This window comes from Lytechinus pictus, chromosome 8 (genome assembly GCF_037042905.1).
Source record: "Lytechinus pictus isolate F3 Inbred chromosome 8, Lp3.0, whole genome shotgun sequence".
NCBI lineage: Eukaryota > Metazoa > Echinodermata > Echinoidea > Temnopleuroida > Toxopneustidae > Lytechinus > Lytechinus pictus.
In genome coordinates, this window is record NC_087252.1 from 10,786,744 (window position 1) to 10,809,228 (window position 22,485).

Below are 22,485 nucleotides of genomic sequence, written 5' to 3' on the forward strand. Positions count from 1 at the left end.
ACCTTCATAACCTACCCACACAGGCAAACTCACTCCATCGCATTGCCCACACCCACATTCTCGTACCCAGAACACACAGGGCAACACATCTTCTCACTTGCACTCGCCGCCCACCTCCGCGTGCACCACCAAAACACACACACTGCCCACATCCTGGTACCCATGCAGAAGACGCAGGCCAACACATGTACACACTCTGCCTAAAAATCCTTACACATTTCTTACACCCACATCGTCGTATGTGAACCACCCCGACAGAACACATATGCCAACAAATCTCCGCACATTGAACACACCCACATCCTCGCGCACCATCCCGAACACGCAGTCAAACACATATACGCACACTGCCACACCCACATTTTCATTATACACCACCGGAACACACCGGCCAACACGAACAGTGTTTCCGTGTTACGCTTGTTTAATTTATTTTCTTTCATTATATCAACCTTTTCTTTGGCTGGACTTGCCCTTAGATTTAAGGTCTTATTCCTTTTTTTCAGATACCTGGGACTGATCGTCTCCTCCGATCTGTTTTTTAACCCACTTTTACTTGGTTATATCACGCGCTAATCGTCTATTTTAGGATTCATACGACTGGTAGCACGCGGTACGTCTGCATCCTACATCCTCCGTCTTAGAGTATGGTTTGCCTGCCTTGCATGCATCCAACAACCTCAATACAGGTATACAAGCTTGAGCGTTTTCAGAGGACAGCCAAGAGACTTGCCCTAAAACAGCGTCGTGGTGATATGCTCTATAGGCTCTAAACTATTCACTGGTCCTCGCTTCTCGACGAAATTGTCCCCTATATCCATTTTCATTTGAGTGTCTTCTTAGAATCAATCCCTGTCATCTTAAAAAAGTTTATTATCTTCATCTGCCCTCCAGAACTCAGTCTATTTCCTTTTCACCCTCTAGACGCCTTCCAAGACTTTGGAACTCTTTCCATTTGAGTAATAGATATGATGGTGTCTCAACTTCCTTGTTTTTGTTCTTCGTTGAAGAGATACCTTGAATTTCTTTACTTTCTTGTCATTTTATTTTACCTTATTTTTCACCTCGTTCTCATTACACTCGTGCACCCTCAAACATACAGGCCAACACAAGCATGTGTATCCACGCACACACTTCCTACACCCACAAAAACATCCACATCCTTGTGCAACATCCTAGGCATATATATACACAGCACAAACACGTGTATCGATCCTCACACATCCCTCACCCACGCACAGAGAAGACATTCTAGTCCGGGGGCTGGGAGAGTTTATTCAGCTTATCGGGTACAAAAGGTTTGATGGTTCCAAGATGTTGGCATGATATCAGTGGTCAAGAAAATGTGTTGCTGCCGGGTCAAATCCTGTACGGAAGGCACACAGGGCCCCATTTTTGTCGGCCATCTTGAATTTTTCATGAAAATCAATTATTTTCATATTTTTGCACAAACAATGGAAAAACATTAAATAAATACGCATTTCACATTGATTCAGACAGTAGAAATCGATTGCAAGTGTTTTTAGGACAGTCCGGTTAATATTTTTTGAAAAATATAAGACGTTATGCCAAAATTTTCATGTTTTTAGGCAAAAATTTGCATGTGCATTGATATCTTTCTGTTTTCTCATTAATATCAGCAATCAATGCAAAATATCAGCATTCAACACGAAAGAGAATATATTAACGAGGACATTGATATGCTTCATGACAGTATTAATGTCTTAACTTGCTTAGATTAGGGAAAATACCTCCATATGCATTCCCCGATATTGCAATAAAATGACACCAAAAAGCAACCTCCGTCACTAGTCACACTAGTAATACCGATTTCAATGCGCTCCCTAGCTTGCCTTTCAAAAGAGTACAATAGACTCAATCGGTCTTGCCTCGCCTTTGTTGGTGTGACTAGCACGCATTAGTGCATGTAAAGGGTGCCGCGATAGAAAAGTGTATATTACATTATGGCTATGAGAGCAAAAGGCGTTTTCTTTTATACATTTAAGCAACTTTTATGTTAATGAAACCTCTTGGAAAAGTTAGAGGAGGGATTGCCCTGCATGTCGCAAGCAATTACATTCGGACACCTCAAAACATAGTCCCGCAAGAGCCTGTCGAAGGTACCACACCCTTATCCGAAGCTTGACTACTAAAATATCTTGCCTTTTGGAGCCCTCAGTGTGGCAAAATGATGCTTCGGTTAGGTAAAAAACAACTTTTATTTTCTTGAAATCACTTGGAGACGAAAGAGTAGGCTTTTCTCTATCAGCTACATTTAAAGAAGTGAGAGCACAACAAAGCCTACCCTCTCAGGGGGCTGCCCCAGGTTACCCATCCCGTTTTTTCGTATTTTGCCCATTTCTTGGAAAATTCGTCATTTTGGAGCCACATTGATGAGAAAAGTGTTTCTACTATGTAATGAAACCACTTTTATTGTTTAAACCACTTGAAAACGAAAGAATAGACTTTCTTCTATCTGTAACATATAAAGAATTACTGGAAAATGGAAGCCACCCCCGTTAGTGGGATGCCGAAAACACTATCCCCTTTTTTTCCGTATTTTGCAAATTTATGGAAAAATCTGCAAATTTGGAGCCCCCACTGAGGCTAAAGGGTGTTTCTGCTAAAAATCAATCCGTTTTCTTGTCTTAAAACCACATGGAGACAAAAGAGATATAACGAAGTGCTGGCACATAGAAGCCTACCCCCTCAGGGGGCTCTTGAAGTCACCCGGCCCCTTCCCGTATTCTGCCAATTTATGGGAAAAATCTGCCAATATGGAGAAACTGAAGAGGGTAGGCGTCGATGTGCCAACATCTTTTTATATGAAGCTGATATTTCAAAAAAAAATCTTTTAATTTCCAGGTGGTTTGAAAAAATAAAGTGACTTTACTATTGTATCAGAAACGCCCTTTGCCTCAATGGCGACTCAAAAATAACGAATTTTCTAATAATGAGACTAAATGGACAAACAGGATCGGGTGACTTAGTATTCGGCAGCCCCTGAAGAGGGTAGGCGTCGATGTGCCATGCAGCACTTCTTTATTTAAAAAGCCTACTCTTTCATCCCCAAGCCCAGGGGAGTTGAAAAAAATAAAAATGGTTTTACTTGATAGCAGAAATACCTTGTTGCATTAATGGGGCTAAACACTGCGAATTTTCCAATAAAGAGGGAAAATAGGCAAAAAGGTGGGGGTGACTTCAGCTGCCCTGGAATTGAGTAGCTTCGATGCGCCAGTACGTTTTTTGCATGTAGCTTTTTTGCAGGTAGAAGAAAGCCTATTCTTTCACCTTTAAGTTGCTTCAAAAAAATTATTTGGCTTCATTATATAGCAGGAATGCTAATTTATCTGAACAAGGGGTCAAAAATTGCGAATTATTCAATAAAGTGGGAAAATAGGCAAAAGGGGGGGATTTGGCAGCCTCTGTTGGGGGTGGGCATCTTTGTGCGAGCACGTCTTCAAATGAAGCTGATGGAGAGAATCCTACCAATAAAAGCTACTTTCTGCAAAGCGGAAACGCCGTTGGTCTCAATTGGGGTTCCAAAATCGTGAAAATGGCGAATTTTCCTAGGAAAATACGAAATAGGGGTTTGGTGACTTCAGCTGCCCCCTGAGGTGGTAGGCTTCGATGTGGCAGCACTTCGTTGTAATGTAGCAGATAGAGAAAATACTACTTTTTTGCATCCAAGTGGTTTTAAGACAATGAAAGTATTTTGCTGTTTAGGAGAAACATCTTTGTGCCTCAATGTGGGCTCCAAATTCGCAGATTTTCTAATCAAAAGGTAAAATACGGAAAAGGGGTGGGTAATTTCGGGAGCCCCTGGCGGGGGTATGCTTCAGTGTGAGAGCGCGTCTTCAAATGAAGCGGATGGAGAAAATCATACCTTTTTGTCTCCCACGAGTTACAAAACAATATAAATGACTTTCTGCAAAGCGGAAACGCCGTTGGTCTCAATTGGGGCTCCAAAATGGCGAATTTTCCTAGAAAAATGCGAAATAGGGGTTGGGTGATTTCAGCTGCCCCCTGAGGGGGTAGGCTCGATGTGGCGGTACTTCGTTATAATGTAGCAGATAGAAAAATACAATTTTTTTTGCATCCAAGTGGTTTTAAGACAAGGAAAGTGTTTTGCTATTTAGGAGAAACATCTTTTTGCCCCAATTTGGGCTCCAAATTCGCAGATTTTCTAATAAAAAATGTAAAATACAGAAAAGGGGTGAGTAATTTCAGGAGCCCCTGATGGGGGTAGGCTTTGCTGTACAAGCACCTCTTATTATGTAACTGATAGAAGAAAGGCAACTCTTTTGTCTCCATGTGGTTTTAAGAGAAGAAAATTGATTACTTTTTAGCAGCAACACCCTTTAGCCTCAGTGGGGGCTCCAAAATTGCAGATTTTTCCATAAATTTGCAAAATACGGAAAAAAGGGGAGTGTTTTCGGCATCCCACTGACGGGGGTGGCTTCCATTTTCCAGTAATTCTTTATATGTAACATATAGAAGAAAGTCTACTCTTTTGTCTTCAAGTGGTTTAAACAATAAAAGTGGTTTCATTACATAGTAGAAACACTTTTCTCATCAATGTGGTTCCAAAATGACGAATTTTCCAAGAAATGGGCAAAATACGAAAAACGGGATGGGTGACCTGGGGCAGCCCCCTGAGAGGGTAGGCTGTGTAGTGCCCTCACTTCTTTAAATGTAGCCGATAGAGAAAAGCCTACTCTTTCGTCTCCAAGTGATTTCAAGAAAATAAAAGTTGTTTTTTTACCTAACCGAAGCATCATTTTTGCCACACTGAGGGCTCCAAAAGGCAAGATATTTTAGTAGTCAAGCTTCGGATAAGGGTGTGGTACCTTCGACAGGCTCTTGCGGGACTATGTTTTGAGGTGTCCGAATGTAATTGCTTGCGACATGCAGGGCAATCCCTCCTCTAACTTTTCCAAGAGGGTTCATTAACATAAAAGTTGCTTAAATGTATAAAAGAAAACGCCTGTTGCCCTCATAGCCATAATGTAATAAACACTTTTCTATCGCGGCGCCCTTTACATGCACTAATGCGTGCTAGTCACACCAACAAAGGCGAGGCAAGACCGATTGAGTCTATTGTACTCTTTTGAAAGGCAAGCTATAGCGAGCGCATTGAAATCGGTATTACTAGTGTGACTAGTGACGGAGGTTGCTTTTTGGTGTCAATTTATTGCAATATCGGGGAATGCATATGGAGGTATTTTCCCTATATCTATAAGCAAGTTAAGACATTAATACTGTCATGAAGCATATCAATGTCCTCGTTAATATATTCTCTTTCGTGTTGAATGCTGATATTTTGCATTGATTGCTGATATTAATGAGAAAACAGAAAGATATCAATGCACATGCAAATTTTTGCCAAAAAACATGAAAATTTTGGCATAAATTCTTATATTTTTCAAAAAATATTAACCGGACTGTCCTAAAAACACTTGCAATCGATTTCTACTGTCTGAATCAATGTGAAATGCGTATTTATTTAATATTTTTCCATTGTTTGTGCAAAAATATGAAAATAATTGATTTTCATGAAAAATTCAAGATGGCCGACAAAAATGGGGACCTGTGGGCCTTCCGTACAGGATTTGACCCGGCAGCAACACATTTTCTTGACCGCTGATATCATGCCAACATCTTGGAACCATCAAACCTTTTGTACCCGATCAGCTGAATAAACTCTCCCAGCCCCCGGACTATTCCTATTTTCGTCCGTATCATCTCCATTACCTTCATCCATGGAGTCCAGTGATGTCATTATTGCGATTAATTCTTCCCTTGCCGCTTGACCAGAGGCTTGTGTCTGCAGCCATTTTACTAGGATGTCATAGAAGGCATGTTGTCTGTCTCCCAATCTTTTGTACTCTATTGCATCCAAATGTGGGATCGTGAAACCGAGAGCTACCCCTAAATCATAAAACTGATCAACCGTCATCTTTTCAGCAATGTTCAAGATATCAACTTCCCGGGGGCCACCTTTTACAACTTCTTGGACCACTCTGAAAGAAGATCATAAAGGTACTAAAGGGCAGTAATCAAAGTTAGACGATTATGTCCGCTAACTAAGTACAATTAAACTGGTCCCCAAGTTGACCAAAAGGTAATGCACGAATGTAAAAACGTGAGCTTACATGGAAAAGGATTTCGGATTGAATACCATGGACAAATACTGCCGCCATCAACATATTCTCCCCGTTTATATAAATCCTTACAATAACTATCACATTTCCCCTGAAGTTTAAAATAGTACAGATTGTCATTTAAGACCCCATGTTATTTTTTTTTCGTAAGTTTTATTGTTGGTATTATCACTTGACCGTTCACTACATGACTACCGCAACGTGGTTGATCCCGTACAAAGCCGATCAGAATGAATTTACTCAGTAGTCAATGAGTTAATACTATAAACGTGCATCTTACCTTGTAAAGGCAGTGGGTTCCAAATTTTGTTCTTCTGTGACAGAAAAAAGGATAACAACATTGTTTTAAAATCACTCTTATTGATATCACGGGGTTGGTAAACCAACCACTACCTCAAAGACATGAATAATTATGTCGACCTAAATGAGTTGTAAAAATATAAATATCCATGAATAAAACTTAATATATTGTTTGTTGAGCACATGCGCTTTAAATTGCAGCTAGTCTGATAATAGTCCCCTCTGTAAATCAAAAGGACTCTACCATGAACATACATACCAGAACATCTAATGACAAAATTGAGAGCTACGGAAACATCGACCCGTTTCCCCGTCTGTCTAAGGTTGACTGTCACTGGGGGATCCGTGTCATCTTCATGCGAAGGTATGGAGAGAACAATTCGGTGTTGCATTCTACTTTGAACGTCTTTGAGTAGGAGTACCTGTCGTCAACAACGCAAAGAGGGGAAAAAAGGTGAAAATTTTTAATGGCAAAATGGTAACGTCATTTCAATGTGATCATAAACTAATGTAAAACAAACAAATCAATTACCTTCTTGTCCACTTGATCATCACCTTGATAACATGCTACATTGACATTCCCAGACTTGGAGGCAATTCTGATGGGAATAGAGGGATGAGCCTTGTGGTAAGATTGCTTTTTTTCCTCCTTTTGTATTTCCTGTTGAACCAAAATTAAATAGGATGTCAGAAATTAGATGGAATATAATCGTAATGCTACATTTAAAAGTTTACCAGCATCTCAAGATGAGGGGGAAATTCAGACTCTCTTGCTCAATATGCATACTAAAAAATGATAACATATAAAGCTTAAGGAATGTGACAACAAATCAACATAGCAACAAAAACTGAAAATGAATAGTCGTAGACAGATAAAACGTGGCTAGATTTACTGTCCGTTCATCTATCCCCGGCCGATACTTGATACGTACATTTTAATCAACAATAATTACTGTACACGGGATTATTCAGTATTCGACGGTTTTCCGAGGTTTCTCTTGTTCCAGTCACACTAACTACTTCTAATACTAAGATTACTTCTACTACTTAATATCCGAGATTTATCAGAACGATTCCATATCCTTAAATTGACTCTGTTTTAATGAACTGTCATCATCATTGTCATGCTTTGATACGTACCACATCCATTCCAGGAATGTTGGCATGTAGTCGAAGGTGGACTTTAATCTCCCTTTGTTCTCTTATTCTATCTGGAATATACGGCGTGCACAAAAGTTGGTGTGTAACCACATTTTGCTCAAGAGGAATTAGAACCCACCAGTTTGCAGAGTGTAAGATGTACAGCTCAAGATGGCTTTTGCAGACCCTGCAATGTGGTGGTTTGTCGGGAGAGTTGGATGATCTCCTTCGTGAGGTTTTCGGTAGATCTAGGTATGATAATAGATGATGGCTTTAAGAGGAAGGAACAGAGCCGGGGATGCTTGCTTCTGAATTGGTAATGTTTTTAGAGGAGTTGGTACGCAAAGGCAACAATCAACCACAAACCATTAAGAGGGGAGGGGGTGGAGAAAAAGTTATTAGAATTTGGCGTGACATCTTTGGAGGAAGATTTTAAGACAGGCGTTTTCGTCTTTCACCCGTATTATCAAACTCGAAAGCAGACATAAGATTGAAGACTATTTAAGATTAGAACATACATGTAATTATCAATAGCTCAACCAATGTCTTGCCTAAATGTTCCCTGGGTTATTTACTGAAGCCAAAAGACGGAAATTTAACCTTTACATCATCCAATATGCTTACCATTAACTGGATCCCATTCATATGACACGATATCTGGCTTTACTTCATCTGGGTTGGTGACCAGTGCAGCATGTGGTATCCAGATCTTAGCAGGTTTCAGGAATATCATGTTTGGAGGATCACATCTGACCCCATAGCAGGCTACTGATTCATCATCCTGGATGTCAACACAAGGAGGGTCCCGTAGAAGGGTTAGGGTGACCTCTCTTGATTCTCCCTGAAGTATAGCCTCGGGTGGAACGAACATTGATATGCCATGGTCATCAAGTGAAATCTTCTGAGATCTATCTTCTTCGACTTTGACGCAGCTTACAGAAGGTCCCGGTTGTTTTTCTGTTTTGTTAATAACCATTAAGTCGAAAATATCATTTTGATAAAAATAATTTTGATAATTCAGTCAGGCAATAATAATAGTTTGTTGCTCGTAACTCTAATGTAACATTTAAAATTAAATTTGCCACGCCCAAGTAAGAAAAAGTGATTTTCAAGCCTTCACGGTATTTTTTCCAGGTGCATGATGGATCCCAAATCTTCATAAACTTTTCATCATGTTATACGAATCCATTTCGAATTCTTTATCGAGCTTAAAGTCATTAATGTATCATTATTATTTTTCTACTTATTAAACATTGACAAACTCTTTATTAATTACGACAAGTAAAGTGCTGTCGTGGTTTACATGGAAATATAGCAGTAAAAAACAAAAAAAAAAAGTATTAAAAAAACACCAAAAGTCATAAAATAGAGACATCAGAATAATTATTGCAACCTATCTATCTTAACTAATTAATAAAAATTAACTTTGATAATATTGGATCAATCCCCTATTCAATTTGTGAAGTAATTTTGTGCGTTACGCACATGCAAGACAGACAGCCGGAATGTGATCGTCATCTATAAACTACCTTAACTAATGAAAAAAAAAAATGGATCAATAAACTAGAATTTGTAAAGTAACGTCCATGAATGCCGTTTTTCTGTCCGGAATCTTTGCTGACTTTATCATCACCCCCTCCTATTTAGTTAGGCGTCAAAGTTATGAAATTCTCAAGCATTTAGGATTAATAATGTTACAGTGATGATTGTGATCATAACATTATTGACTAATGAAAATTCTTTATGGGGTTACAGTAGGCAATTAGACCTAGTTCACAGTTTTGTAGAAACGTGAAACATATTAATGTGCAGGAGTTCCTACCTCGGTAAGACTTGATGTCTTCAAGGGAATTCAACCTGAAAAAAAATCATTTGCCATATTATTGTCAAAAATCATTATTTTGTTTTATTACAAAGTTCTTTTTGAAAATTGTTCATAGTTATCAAATGCTTTGTTCATTTCGAGCTTATATTTTTTAACTAAAAAATATGCCAACGGTCATTATTTTGATAGAAGGAGTGCTGTTAATCATTTTGAATTTTATTTTGTCGTTTCTAGAAATTACATTGGATAATATTTTAGAATTGAAAACAAAACTTTATTCTCTATTTTAGCAAAGAATTAAAGGCATATATATATATATATATATATATATATATGTTTTTTTTTTTTTTTTTTTTTGGGGGGGGGAAGAAAGTATAATCACATGGGATTTGATGTAAAATGGTGTCGAAATATGCCTACTTTGAGTCTTTAATGTTCTTCTCCATAATTGTTCTTCATTTATATCCTTAATGTAAATCATGTATATACCGAATTGTAAATACTGAATAGATAAGGTGACTCAAATAAGGATTAAAGAAAAAATACCTTGTCAATATCATCTGTTTGACCACTTCATCCTTGGCATAATGGATTGGTAGCTTGCCTGACTTATCTTCCACATCTATCTTGGCTCCATTTTCAAGAAGATAGAACACTAAGGCTTTCCCGGGAGAAAGTTCTCCACCGTAAAACTCAGCAGAAATCTGCAACTTTCAAGAAACATGTCTCTAGCTGAAAACTATTAAGAGTGCCCAAGTTACAATGTTGATATCCATGTACAAACACTAGAGCTTGTGCAAATTGCCCTGATATGATGTTTTCCAGTAAGAAACGCTTGAGAATGCAACAAAGAGCTGCTCAAAATGTCATAGGTAACTTTAATTATGAGACTAGCAATGGCACCACCTACTGAAGAATTTATCTTGGCCAAGTATTGAACAAAGGCGTGATTATTTTCTAGCCACCCTAATGTCATCACGTCTGTGTAATGAAATTGAAATGGTATTCATCTCACGAATTTGATACTAGAATGCCGGCTCCCTCAAAGTAGTTATACCAAAATGTGACAGAATTGTTTTAACAAACGATCAAATATGCCGGTGCGAAAGTCTGGAATGAACTTCCCAATAATTAGCAAAACTCTAATTCCGGAAACAGCTTCAATTCGAAAAAAAAAACATTGTTCCTAAATGCTTAAGCGACCTCCCCCTAATGAATTTAACATAACCGTTCTTTTGTTTACTTATGTATTTTCCATATCCTCGTGTTAACATTTCTTTCTTTTGAACTGATTGTATTGTTCGATTGCTTCGATTTCTTTATTTTATTTACGCTTCATTATCTATCTAAGATAAGATACAGTCTTGATTTACACGTTTATGTCACATATATGTATTTATTTTTTTACGAGAAAATATTATGAGTACATTAATGTTTTATACAGGACCAACATGAGCTTGATATGTTGTTCTCATATATTTGAATACATACAAATATAGTTTGTAAAGTTTTCAAATATATGAAAGGTGCAAAATAATCTGAGAATAGCTCTCATATGCAGGATGAATTATCTTTGTTATATAACTGCCTTGTTAAACTGTAGAGTACTATGAACTCCCTGAAGATCCTCTTCAAACAAACATAACGTTATCATTTGTTCAGCAGCGTCAGTGAGATAATGTTTATTGAAACTTTCAGTACTAATTATCTTGCACATGGGCTAATTTAACGGCTAAAAATGTTCAGTGTTACTCACGTTCCTAAGTATGTCACTATATTGTACACTTCTCTCTGTCCTGTAGCAAAGTTTGATTGCTTCATGAAGACACGTCTGACCGTCTGCTGACTGGACATTAAGATCTGCTCCATGAGTGACTAGATACTCAACATCAGAAGTATGACCGTCTTGTATCGCATGATGAAAATAACTCCGAGTGACCTGGGAATAGAGAATGTTTTAAAATATCATATTACCATAATGAGAAACGGTAACGTGTTTTTAATCATTTGGGGGGAAACGCCTATATACCTTTACATTATTGCATCAAGTCCACCCAAGAAAAATGCTGATTTGAATTAATAGACAGAATATCAAACAAACATACATTTAATACTGAAAAGTTCTTCAAAGTCGGATGTAAATAAGAATGATTGTTACATTTAAAATTTTCGCCTTTTTCATTTTTTTTGTACCAAATAAGTTATGCCCAACTCAATAATAAATATAAACAAAAAAAAAACAATGGCATCCCTCATTTTGATATTCATTGATTTAATAATACAATATTCAATTTTTCTTTAAAGATTTGACAATAAGGACAAAAATTTACTAAACAACAGACTACTAAATGGTTAATTTAACATGTTCAGGGAGCTTTTTTTCATATGACAATGAGGAGAAAATAAAAATATTACATATATTTCATCATACCAAAGATACGATAAGGGGAAGATCAGACACTTCGGCGAATTTTCAAAACGCTCGAGTGATGCTCATGGGGAAGGGCGCCCGATAGCGTTGAGTAGGTAAATATTTCGCACATCGGCACGCTGCTGTGTATGAAACATATGGGGAAAATGAGAGAACGGATTTTGGAGAAGGCACAAGGGCAACGCATATGGACAATTTCACCTATTATAACATTCATCTCTAATTCAAGATATAAAAAAATTGAAGGAAAAAAAATCCTGAAATGTAAATATCGTCTATTACTTCACCGCTTCACCATTTCTGTCATATGTTTTTCACACAACCATATCGCTATACGGAAAGGTAAAAAATAGTCGTTACTTACTCAACGCTGTATGGCACTCTTTCCGAGTGTTTCATTGCGCGCTTTTTGTACGGTCTGATCGTTCCCTTGTAATATATTTCAACATAATAAATTGAAATAGTGACTGGGTGATGTTTCAGTTCCCTCATATGCATACCGACCAAGATGTAAATAAATTATGCGAATCTTTTAAATGCCATAACTTATTTTAATTTATATTACATTTTGATGAAATTCCAAGTGTTATGCTTGTTTGATTAAACCTTTTATTAAAAAAAAATAAAAAATTGTGGTAGACTTGGACGAGAAAATTGTACTGAAGCACATATTTTGTACTTGAAGTTTTGTTTGAACTTTCATTTGATGGTTGATGTATTGTGTTTAAATCCTAGAGTAGAAGGTTGGAGTAAGTTGGATTAATTCTTGTAATTAGAAAATTCCAAATTGATATTAAACTGAATAGCAGTACATAAAAGCAGAGGAAGTGTTATTACAATAAAGATCTCACCTCGGACGTGGAACCTGTGACTAGACTCTGTTGGAACCCAGGCAGCAAAGTGGGCTCAAGAAGAATCGTTCCGTGGATGTCGTCTAACTCAGGACGTGCTCTTGGTGCCTGGAGATCAGGAACGATATCACGGCGATCATCCTGAACGGTAGAGAGTACTGTATCACCGCCATAAGCCATTCCATTGTCTGTTTTCGCTCCTCGAATTATCAAATATTCCATAACTTCAACATGACTATTCTGGACAGTAAATAGCAATGCAGTCTGACCATCATTATCTTCTCTGTTCACGTCAGCTCCTCGACTAATGAGATATTTGGAAACATCAAGATGACCATTCTGAGCTGCAAGGTGTAATGCAGCCAAATCAGTATTATCCCCTCTATTCACATCAGCTCCTTGACTGACGAGATATTTGGCTACATCAAGATGACCATTCTCAGCCGCACTGTGTAATGCAGTCCCACCAGTTATATTCTGTGTATTTACTTCAGCTCCGAGATGGATGAGATATTTGGCGACAGCAAGATGACCATTCTCAGCTGCACTGTGTAATGCAGTCAAACCATCTTTATTCTCTCTATTCACTTCAGCTCCTTGACTGATGAGATGTTTGGTGACATCAAGATGCCCATTCTCAGCTGCACTGTGTAATGCAGTCAAGCCATCATTCTCTTCTCTATTCACTTCAGCTCCTTGACTGATGAGATATATGCTGACATCAAGGTGACCATTACGTGCTGCCATGTGTAATGCAGTCCAACCAGTATCATTGCCTTTATTTACTTCAGCTCCTTGACTGATGAGATACTTGGTGACATTGAGATGACCATTATGAGCTGCAATCTGTAATGCAGTCCAACCATCTTTTTCCTCTCTATTCACATCTGCTCCTTGACTGATGAGATATATGCTTACATCAAGGTGACCATTATGTACCGCACTGTGTAATGCAGTCAAACCATCATTCCCTCCTCTATTCACGTCAGCTCCTTGACTGATTAGATACTTGGTGACCTCAAGATGCCCATTCTCAGCTGCACTGTGTAATGCAGTCAAACCATCTTTATTCCCTCTATTCACTTCAGCTCCTTGACTGATGAGATGCTTGGTGACATCAAGATGCCCATTCTCAGCTGCAATGTGTAATGTAGTCAAACCATCATTCTCTCCTCTCCTCACTTTAGCTCCTTGACTGATGAGATATTCGGAGACATGAAGATGACCACTCTCAACTGCACTGTGTAATGCAGTCCAACCAGTATCATTGCCTCTATTTACTTCAGCTCCTTGACTGACGAGATATTTGGTGACATCAATATGACCATTATGAGCTCCAATCTGTAATGCAGTCAAGCCATCATTGTCTTCTCTATTCACTTCAGCTCCTTGACTGATGAGATATATGCTGACATCAAGGTGACCATTACGTGCTGCCATGTGTAATGCAGTCCAACCAGTATCATTGCCTTTATTTACTTCAGCTCCTTGACTGATGAGATACTTGGTGACATTAAGATGACCATTATGAGCTGCAATCTGTAATGCAGTCCAACCATCTTTTGCCTCTCTATTCACATCCGCTCCTTGACTGATGAGATATATGCTTACATCAAGGTGACCATTATGTACTGCACTGTGTAATGCAGTCAAACCATCATTCCCTCCTCTATTCACGTCAGCTCCTTGACTGATTAGATACTTGGTGACCTCAAGATGCCCATTCTCAGCTGCACTGTGTAATGCAGTCAAACCATCTTTATTCCCTCTATTCACTTCAGCTCCTTGACTGATGAGATGCTTGGTGACATCAAGATGCCCATTCTCAGCTGCAATGTGTAATGTAGTCAAACCATCATTCTCTCCTCTCCTCACTTTAGCTCCTTGACTGATGAGATATTCGGAGACATGAAGATGACCACTCTCAACTGCACTGTGTAATGCAGTCCAACCAGTATCATTGCCTCTATTCACATCAGCTCCTTGACTGACGAGATACTTGGTGATTTCAAGATGACCATTACATGCTGCAATGTACAATGCAGTCAAACCAGTATCATTGCCTTTATTCACTTCAGCTCCTAGATAAATGAGATATTGGATGACGTCAAGGTGACCATTCTTTGATGCAATATGTAAAGCAGTCAAACCGGTATCATTCCCTCTATTCACCTCAGCTGCTGGACCGATGAGATATTGAATGATATCAGGATGACCATTCTTTGCTGCAATGTGTAGTGCAGTCACACCAGTATCATTACCTCTATTCACGTCAGCTCCTTGACTAATGATATGTATGGTGACATCAACATGACCATACTCGACTGCACTGTGTAAGGCGGTCGAGCCATCATTATCTCTTTTATTGACATCGGCTCCTTGAGTGATAAGATATTTGGTAACATCAAAATGACCATTCTCAGCTGCAATGTGTAATGCAGTCAAACCAGTATTATTCCCTCTATTCACTTCAGCTCCTTGGCTGATGAGATATTTGGAGACATCAAGATGGTCATTCTGAGCCGCACTGTGTAATGCAGTCCCACCAGTTATATTCTGTGTATCCACTTCAGCTCCTATACTGATGAGATGCTTGGTGACATCAAGATGACCATTCTGAGCAGCAATCTGTAATGCAGTCCAACCATCTTTTTCCCCTCTATTCACATCAGCTCCTTGACTGATGAGATGTTTGGTGACATCAAGATGACCATTCTGAACTGCAATGTGTAATGCGGTCCTACCAGTCTCATTCTCTTTTTTTACCTCAGCTCCTTGACTGATGAGATGTTTAGTCACATCCAGATGGTTATTCTGAGCTGCAATGTGCAATGCAGTCCATTTAGTATTATCCCCTCTCTCCACTTCAGCTCCTTGACTGATGAGATGTTTGGTGACATCCAAATGACCATTCTTAACTGCTTTGTGTAATGCAGTCCAACCATCTATCCCCCCTCTATTCACATCAGCTCCTTGACTGATGAGAAGCTTGGTGACATCAAGATGACCATTCTGAGCAGCAATCTGTAATGCAGTCCAACCATCTTTTTCCCCTCTATTCACATCAGCTCCTTGACTGATGAGATGTTTGGTGACATCAAGATAACCATTTTGAGCTGCAATGTGTAATGCGGTCCTACCAGTCTCATTCTCTTTTTTTACCTCAGCTCCTTGACTGATGAGATATTTGATGATATCAAGATGACCATTCCTAGTAGCACTGTGTAAAGCAGTCAAACCAATATTGTCCTTTCTATTCACTTCAGCTCCGTGACCAATGAGATATCTGGTGACATCAAGATGACCATTCTCAGCTGAACTGTGTAAGGAGGTCGAGCCCTCATTATCTCTTTTATTCACATTTGCTCCTTGAGCGATGAGATATTCGATGACTTCCAGATGGCCATTCTGACCTGCAATTTGTAAAGCAGTCCATTCAGTGTTATCCCCTCTGTTTACTTCAGCTCCTTGACTGATGAGATATTTGATAACATCAAGATGACTATTCCTAGCTGCGCTGTGTAATGCAGTCCCACCAGTTATATTCTGTGTATCCACTTCAGCTCCTATACTGATGAGATGCTTGGTGACATCAAGATGACCATTCTGAGCAGCAATCTGTAATGCAGTCCAACCATCTTTTTCCCCTCTATTCACATCAGCTCCTTGACTGATGAGATGTTTGGTGACATCAAGATGACCATTCTGAACTGCAATGTGTAATGCGGTCCTACCAGTCTCATTCTCTTTTTTTACCTCAGCTCCTTGACTGATGAGATGTTTAGTCACATCCAGATGGTTATTCTGAGCTGCAATGTGCAATGCAGTCCATTTAGTATTATCCCCTCTCTCCACTTCAGCTCCTTGACTGATGAGATGTTTGGTGACATCCAAATGACCATTCTTAACTGCTTTGTGTAATGCAGTCCAACCATCTATCCCCCCTCTATTCACATCAGCTCCTTGACTGATGAGATGCTTGGTGACATCAAGATGACCATTCTGAGCAGCAATCTGTAATGCAGTCCAACCATCTTTTTCCCCTCTATTCACATCAGCTCCTTGACTGATGAGATGTTTGGTGACATCAAGATGACCATTCCTAGTAGCACTGTGTAAAGCAGTCAAACCAATATTGTCCTCTCTATTCACTTCAGCTCCGTGACCAATGAGATATCTGGTGACATCAAGATGACCATTCTCAGCTGAACTGTGTAAGCCGGTCGAGCCATCATTATTTCGTTCATTCACATCAGCTCCACGACTAATGAGATATTGGATGACATGAAGACGATCATTCTTGCAAGCGATGTATAATGCGGTATTTCCATTATTATTCCCTTTATTTACTTCAGCTCCTTTACTGATGAGATATTTGATGATATCAAGATGACCATTCCTAGCTGCGCTGTGTAATGCAGTCACACCAATATTATCCTCTCTATTCACTTCAGCTCCACAACTAATGAGATATTTGCTGACATCAAGATAACCATACTCAGCTGTACTGTGTAAGCCGGTCGAGCCATCATTATTTCGTTCATTCACATCAGCTCCACGACAAATGAGATATTGGATGACATGAAAAAGATCATTCTTGCAAGCGATGTATAATGCGGTATTTCCATTATTATTCCCTTTATTTACTTCAGCTCCTTGACTGATGAGTATTCTGATGACACCAAGAAGACCATTCAGGGATGCAATATATAATGCAGTATTTCCATCATTATTCCGTTTATTCACCTCAGCTCCTTGACTGATGAGATATTTGATGATATCAAGATGACCATTCCTAGTAGCACTGTGTAAAGCAGTCAAACCAATATTGTCCTCTCTATTCACTTCAGCTCCGTGACCAATGAGATATCTGGTGACATCAAGATGACCATTCTCAGCTGAACTGTGTAAGCCGGTCGAGCCATCATTATTTCGTTCATTCACATCAGCTCCACGACTAATGAGATATTGGATGACATGAAGACGATCATTCTTGCAAGCGATGTATAATGCGGTATTTCCATTATTATTCCCTTTATTTACTTCAGCTCCTTGACTGATGAGATATTTGATGATATCAAGATGACCATTCCTAGTAGCACTGTGTAAAGCAGTCAAACCAATATTGTCCTCTCTATTCACTTCAGCTCCGTGACCAATGAGATATCTGGTGACATCAAGATGACCATTCTCAGCTGAACTGTGTAAGCCGGTCGAGCCATCATTAGTTCGTTCATTCACATCAGCTCCACGACTAATGAGATATTGGATGACATGAAGACGATCATTCTTGCAAGCGATGTATAATGCGGTATTTCCATTATTATTCCCTTTATTTACTTCAGCTCCTTGACTGATGAGATATTTGATGATATCAAGATGACCATTCCTAGCTGCGCTGTGTAATGCAGTCACACCAATATTATCCTCTCTATTCACTTCAGCTCCACAACTAATGAGATATTTACTGACATCAAGATAACCATACTCAGCTGTACTGTGTAAGCCGGTCGAGCCATCATTATTTCGTTCATTCACATCAGCTCCACGACTAATGAGATATTGGATGACATGAAGACGATCATTCTTGCAAGCGATGTATAATGCGGTATTTCCATTATTATTCCCTTTATTTACTTCAGCTCCTTGACTGATGAGATGTTTGGTGACATCAAGATGACCATTCAAAGCTGCATAGTGTAATGCATTCAAACCAGCCACATCCCCTGTATTCACTTCAGCTCCTTGACTGATGAGATGTTTGGTGACATCAAGATGACCACTCTCAACTGCACTGTGTAATGCAGTCCAAGCCGAAGAATTCGTGCTATTCACTTTAGCTCCTCCACTAATGAGATACTTGGTTACATCAAGATGACCATTCCCAGCTGCATTGTGTAATGCAGTCAAACCAGTAGCATCCTTTCTATTCACGTCAGCTCCTTGACTGATGAGATATTTGGTCACATCAAGATGACCATTTTGAGCTGCCCTGTGTAATGGAGTCCAAATGGTATCATCCTCTCTATTCACTTTAACTACTTCACTAATGAGATATTTGGTGACATCAAGATGACCATTTCCAGCGGCATAGTGTAATGCCGTCAAACCAACATCATTCCCTTTATTCACTTCAGCTCCTTGACTGATGAGATGTTTGGTGACATCAAGATGACCATTCAAAGCTGCATAGTGTAATGCATTCAAACCAGCCACATCCCCTGTATTCACTTCAGCTCCTTGACTGATGAGATGTTTGGTTACATCAAGATGACCATTCCCAGCTGCATTGTGTAATGCAGTCAAACCAGTAGCATCCTTTCTATTCACGCCAGCTCCTTGACTGATGAGATATTTGGTCACATCAAGATGACCATTCCCATCTGCATAGTGTAATGCAGTCAAAAAGGTATCATCCTTTCTATTCACGTCGGCTCCTTGACTGATGAGATGTTTGGTGACATCAAGATGACCATTCAAAGCTGCATAGTGTAATGCATTCAAACCAGCCACACCCCCTGTATTCACTTCAGCTCCTTGACTGATGAGATATTTGGTGACATCAAGATGACCATTTTGAGCTGCCCTGTGTAATGCAGTCCAAGCCGAAGAATTCGTGCTATTCACTTTAGCTCCTCTACTAATGAGATACTTGGTTACATCAAGATGACCATTCCCAGCTGCATTGTGTAATGCAGTCAAACCAGTAGCATCCTTTCTATTCACGTCAGCTCCTTGACTGATGAGATATTTGGTCACATCAAGATGACCATTCTTAGCTGCACTGTGCAATGCAATGCACTCACTATTATCCCTTTTATTCACTTCAGCTCCTTGACTGATGAGATATTTGGTGACATCAAGATGACCATTTTGAGCTGCCCTGTGTAATGGAGTCCAAATGGTATCATCCTCTCTATTCACTTTAACTCCTTCACTAATGAGATATTTGGTGACATCAAGATGACCATTTCCAGCGGCATAGTGTAATGCCGTCAAACCAACATCATTCCCTTTATTCACTCTAGCTCCTTGACTAATGAGATGCTTGGTTACATCAAGATGACCATTCTTAGCTGCACTGTGCAATGCAATGCACTCACTATTATCCCTTTTATTCACTTCAGCTCCTTGACTGATGAGATATTTGGTGACATCAAGATGACCATTCTGAGCTGCACTGTGTAATGCAGTACATTTAGTATCATCCCCTATATTTACTTCAACTCCTTGACTGATGAGATATTCGGTGACATGAAGATGACCATTCCAAGCTGCATAGTGTAATGCAGTAAAACCAGTATCATCCCCTATATTTACTTCAGCTCCTTGACTGATGAGATGTTTCGTTACACCAAGATGACCATTCTTAGCTGCACTGTGTAATGGAGTCCAAACAGTGTCATCCCCTCTATTTACATCAGCTCCTTGATTGATGAGATGTTTGGTCACATCAAGATGACAATTCTTAGCTGCATAGTGTAATGGGGTCAAACCATTATTATCCCCTCTATTTACTTCAGCTCCATGACTGATGAGATGTTTGGTTACATCAAGATGACCATTCTTAGCTGCATAGTGTAGTGCGGTGAAATCATCCTCACCCCCTTTATTCACTTCAGCTCCATGACTGAGAATAATGTTCACTGCCTTTAGAAGTCCCTGTGCGGTAGCAAGATGTAAGGGAGTTAGTCCCGTTGACGTAGCCTTTTTGACATCAGCTCCATGATTTATGAGATATTCAATGATGTCTCCTTGGTCGTACTTAACTGCAATGTGTAAACACGTGTTTCCATCTTGGTCTGTCTGGTGTATGTTAGCACCCTGTTTGATCGATTGCCTTACTTGTCTAATCTTCCCTTTCGATACTGCCGTTAGCAAATCCATACTGTCAAATATACTGGCTACTGCAGTTAAGCCGTGAACACATCATGTAGCTTCGAAATTTATGTTTTATTTGGAATCTCGAACTTAATTTGGTGGCATGGTTAAAGTGTTTCCGTCCCTTCTGTATCCCTTGCGGGGTAAATGATACACGAAGTTTTGTGAAACTTATGACAGTCTGCTCGCCGCCATCCAAGTGCAATTGCGAAGCTCATTATATTATGAAGAAATACATCTCGCAGAATAGCTGAATCAGTTATTTGATTGGTGTCACCGCCTTAATTCATTCTATTGTTACCACCATGAAAACAACGTTTCCAACTATTCATTTATGTACCCAATGCTGACGTCAGATATTCAGTAAGGCTTTTCACAGCTCACTGCCACCCATTGTTCAAAGCAGCTACTATGCACAGAAAATAACGTGAATTAACAAACATGTAAGTATGTGTTGTTAGCATGCATGTAATGACATCTAAAACCATCATCTTTATTTAGAGAGAAAACACATCGGGGATACATAAAATGCTGAGGTAAGGTCAGAATTGCGTGCATCAAATTTAAAAAATCTAATAGAAAAAAGACCAAAGAGAATAGCAAAATAAAAATATATAAAGAAGACATGAATTGAGATTGATTATATTTGAAAGGACTGAACACCTGCTTAATGTAAGATATTGTTCAAAGGGGTATAAGAGGCTGGAAACAGTAATACATAAATAAATATAGTAAAATCTAACCAAAAATGCACCCAATGCTGACGTCAGATATTCAGTAAGGCTTTTCACAGCTCACTGCCACCCATTGTTCAAAGCAGCTACTATGCACATAAAATAACGTGAATTCACAAGGTCATGAAGGGACAGATGACTGCATTTAATCAAATGTCGGAATGCATACTTTTTTGAAAACGTACATGTAGGTATGTGTTGTTAGCATGCATGTAATGAGATCTAAAACCATCATCTTTATTTAGAGAGAAAACACATCGGGGATACATAAAATGCTGAGGTAAGGACAGAATTGCGTGCATCAAAATTAAAAAAATCTAATAGTAAAAGAGACCAAAGAGAATAGCAAAAACAAAAATATATAAAGAAGACATAAATTGAGATTGATTATATTTGAATGGACTGAACACCTTGTACATGGCTAATTCTTTTTGCAATGGACCGAGTATACATTGAGATTTTTAAAAATACCCATGCCAGCAACTTCATCCTGTACGGGGGCCCAGACAGTAGGCCCAAAGTGCCCATAGATCCTGTATATGTCCCACAACTAATTTATTAAGCTAAAAATGTACATGGATAATTCCTTTTGCAATGGAGGCAGTATACATTGGGATTTTCAAAAATACCCATGCCAGCAACTTTATCCTGTACGGGGGCCCAGACAGTAGGCCCAAAGGGCCCCCCGAAAATGGGTTTATTCAGCTGAAAAGGTACATGGCTAATTATTTTTTGCAATGGACCGAGTATACATCGGGATTTCCAAAAATACCCATGCCAGCAACTTCATCCTGTACGGGGGCCCAGACAGTAGGCCCAAAGTGCCCATATATCCTGTATATGTCCCACAACTAATTTATTAAGCTAAAAACGTACATGGATAATTCCTTTTGCAATGGAGGCAGTATACATTCGGATTTTCAAAAATACCCATGCCAGCAACTTTATCCTGTACAGGGGCCCAGACAGTAGGCCCGAAGGGCCCCCAAAAAATGGGTTTATTCAGCTGAAAAGGTACATGGCTAATTCTTTTTTCAATGGACCGAGTATATATTGGGATTTCCCAAAACTACCCATGCCAGTAAATTTACCTTGTATGGGGGCCCAGACAGTAGCCCCAAAGCGCCCATATGCCCCACAACTAATTTATTCAGCTAAA

General features: G+C 39.2%; 1 protein-coding gene across 2 annotated transcripts in view; it reads right to left on the minus strand.

The window, feature by feature from the left end:
- Positions 1-20,879, minus strand: part of LOC129267234 (uncharacterized) — a 35,497-nt gene extending 14,618 nt beyond the window's left edge. For both annotated transcript variants that reach the window (XM_064103564.1, XM_064103563.1), the window contains exons 1-10: positions 12,712-20,879; positions 11,186-11,368; positions 9,976-10,133; positions 9,427-9,461; positions 8,229-8,561; positions 7,605-7,852; positions 6,997-7,125; positions 6,724-6,886; positions 6,445-6,478; positions 5,755-6,023 (exon numbers count right to left, since the gene is read on the minus strand). In XM_064103564.1, the coding sequence (XP_063959634.1) occupies positions 5,755-6,023; positions 6,445-6,478; positions 6,724-6,886; positions 6,997-7,125; positions 7,605-7,852; positions 8,229-8,561; positions 9,427-9,461; positions 9,976-10,133; positions 11,186-11,368; positions 12,712-20,598 (9,439 nt within the window). In that variant the 5' untranslated portion in view covers positions 20,599-20,879. The remainder of the gene's footprint in view (positions 1-5,754; positions 6,024-6,444; positions 6,479-6,723; positions 6,887-6,996; positions 7,126-7,604; positions 7,853-8,228; positions 8,562-9,426; positions 9,462-9,975; positions 10,134-11,185; positions 11,369-12,711) is intronic.
- Between the last annotated feature and the right edge of the window lie 1,606 nt (positions 20,880-22,485).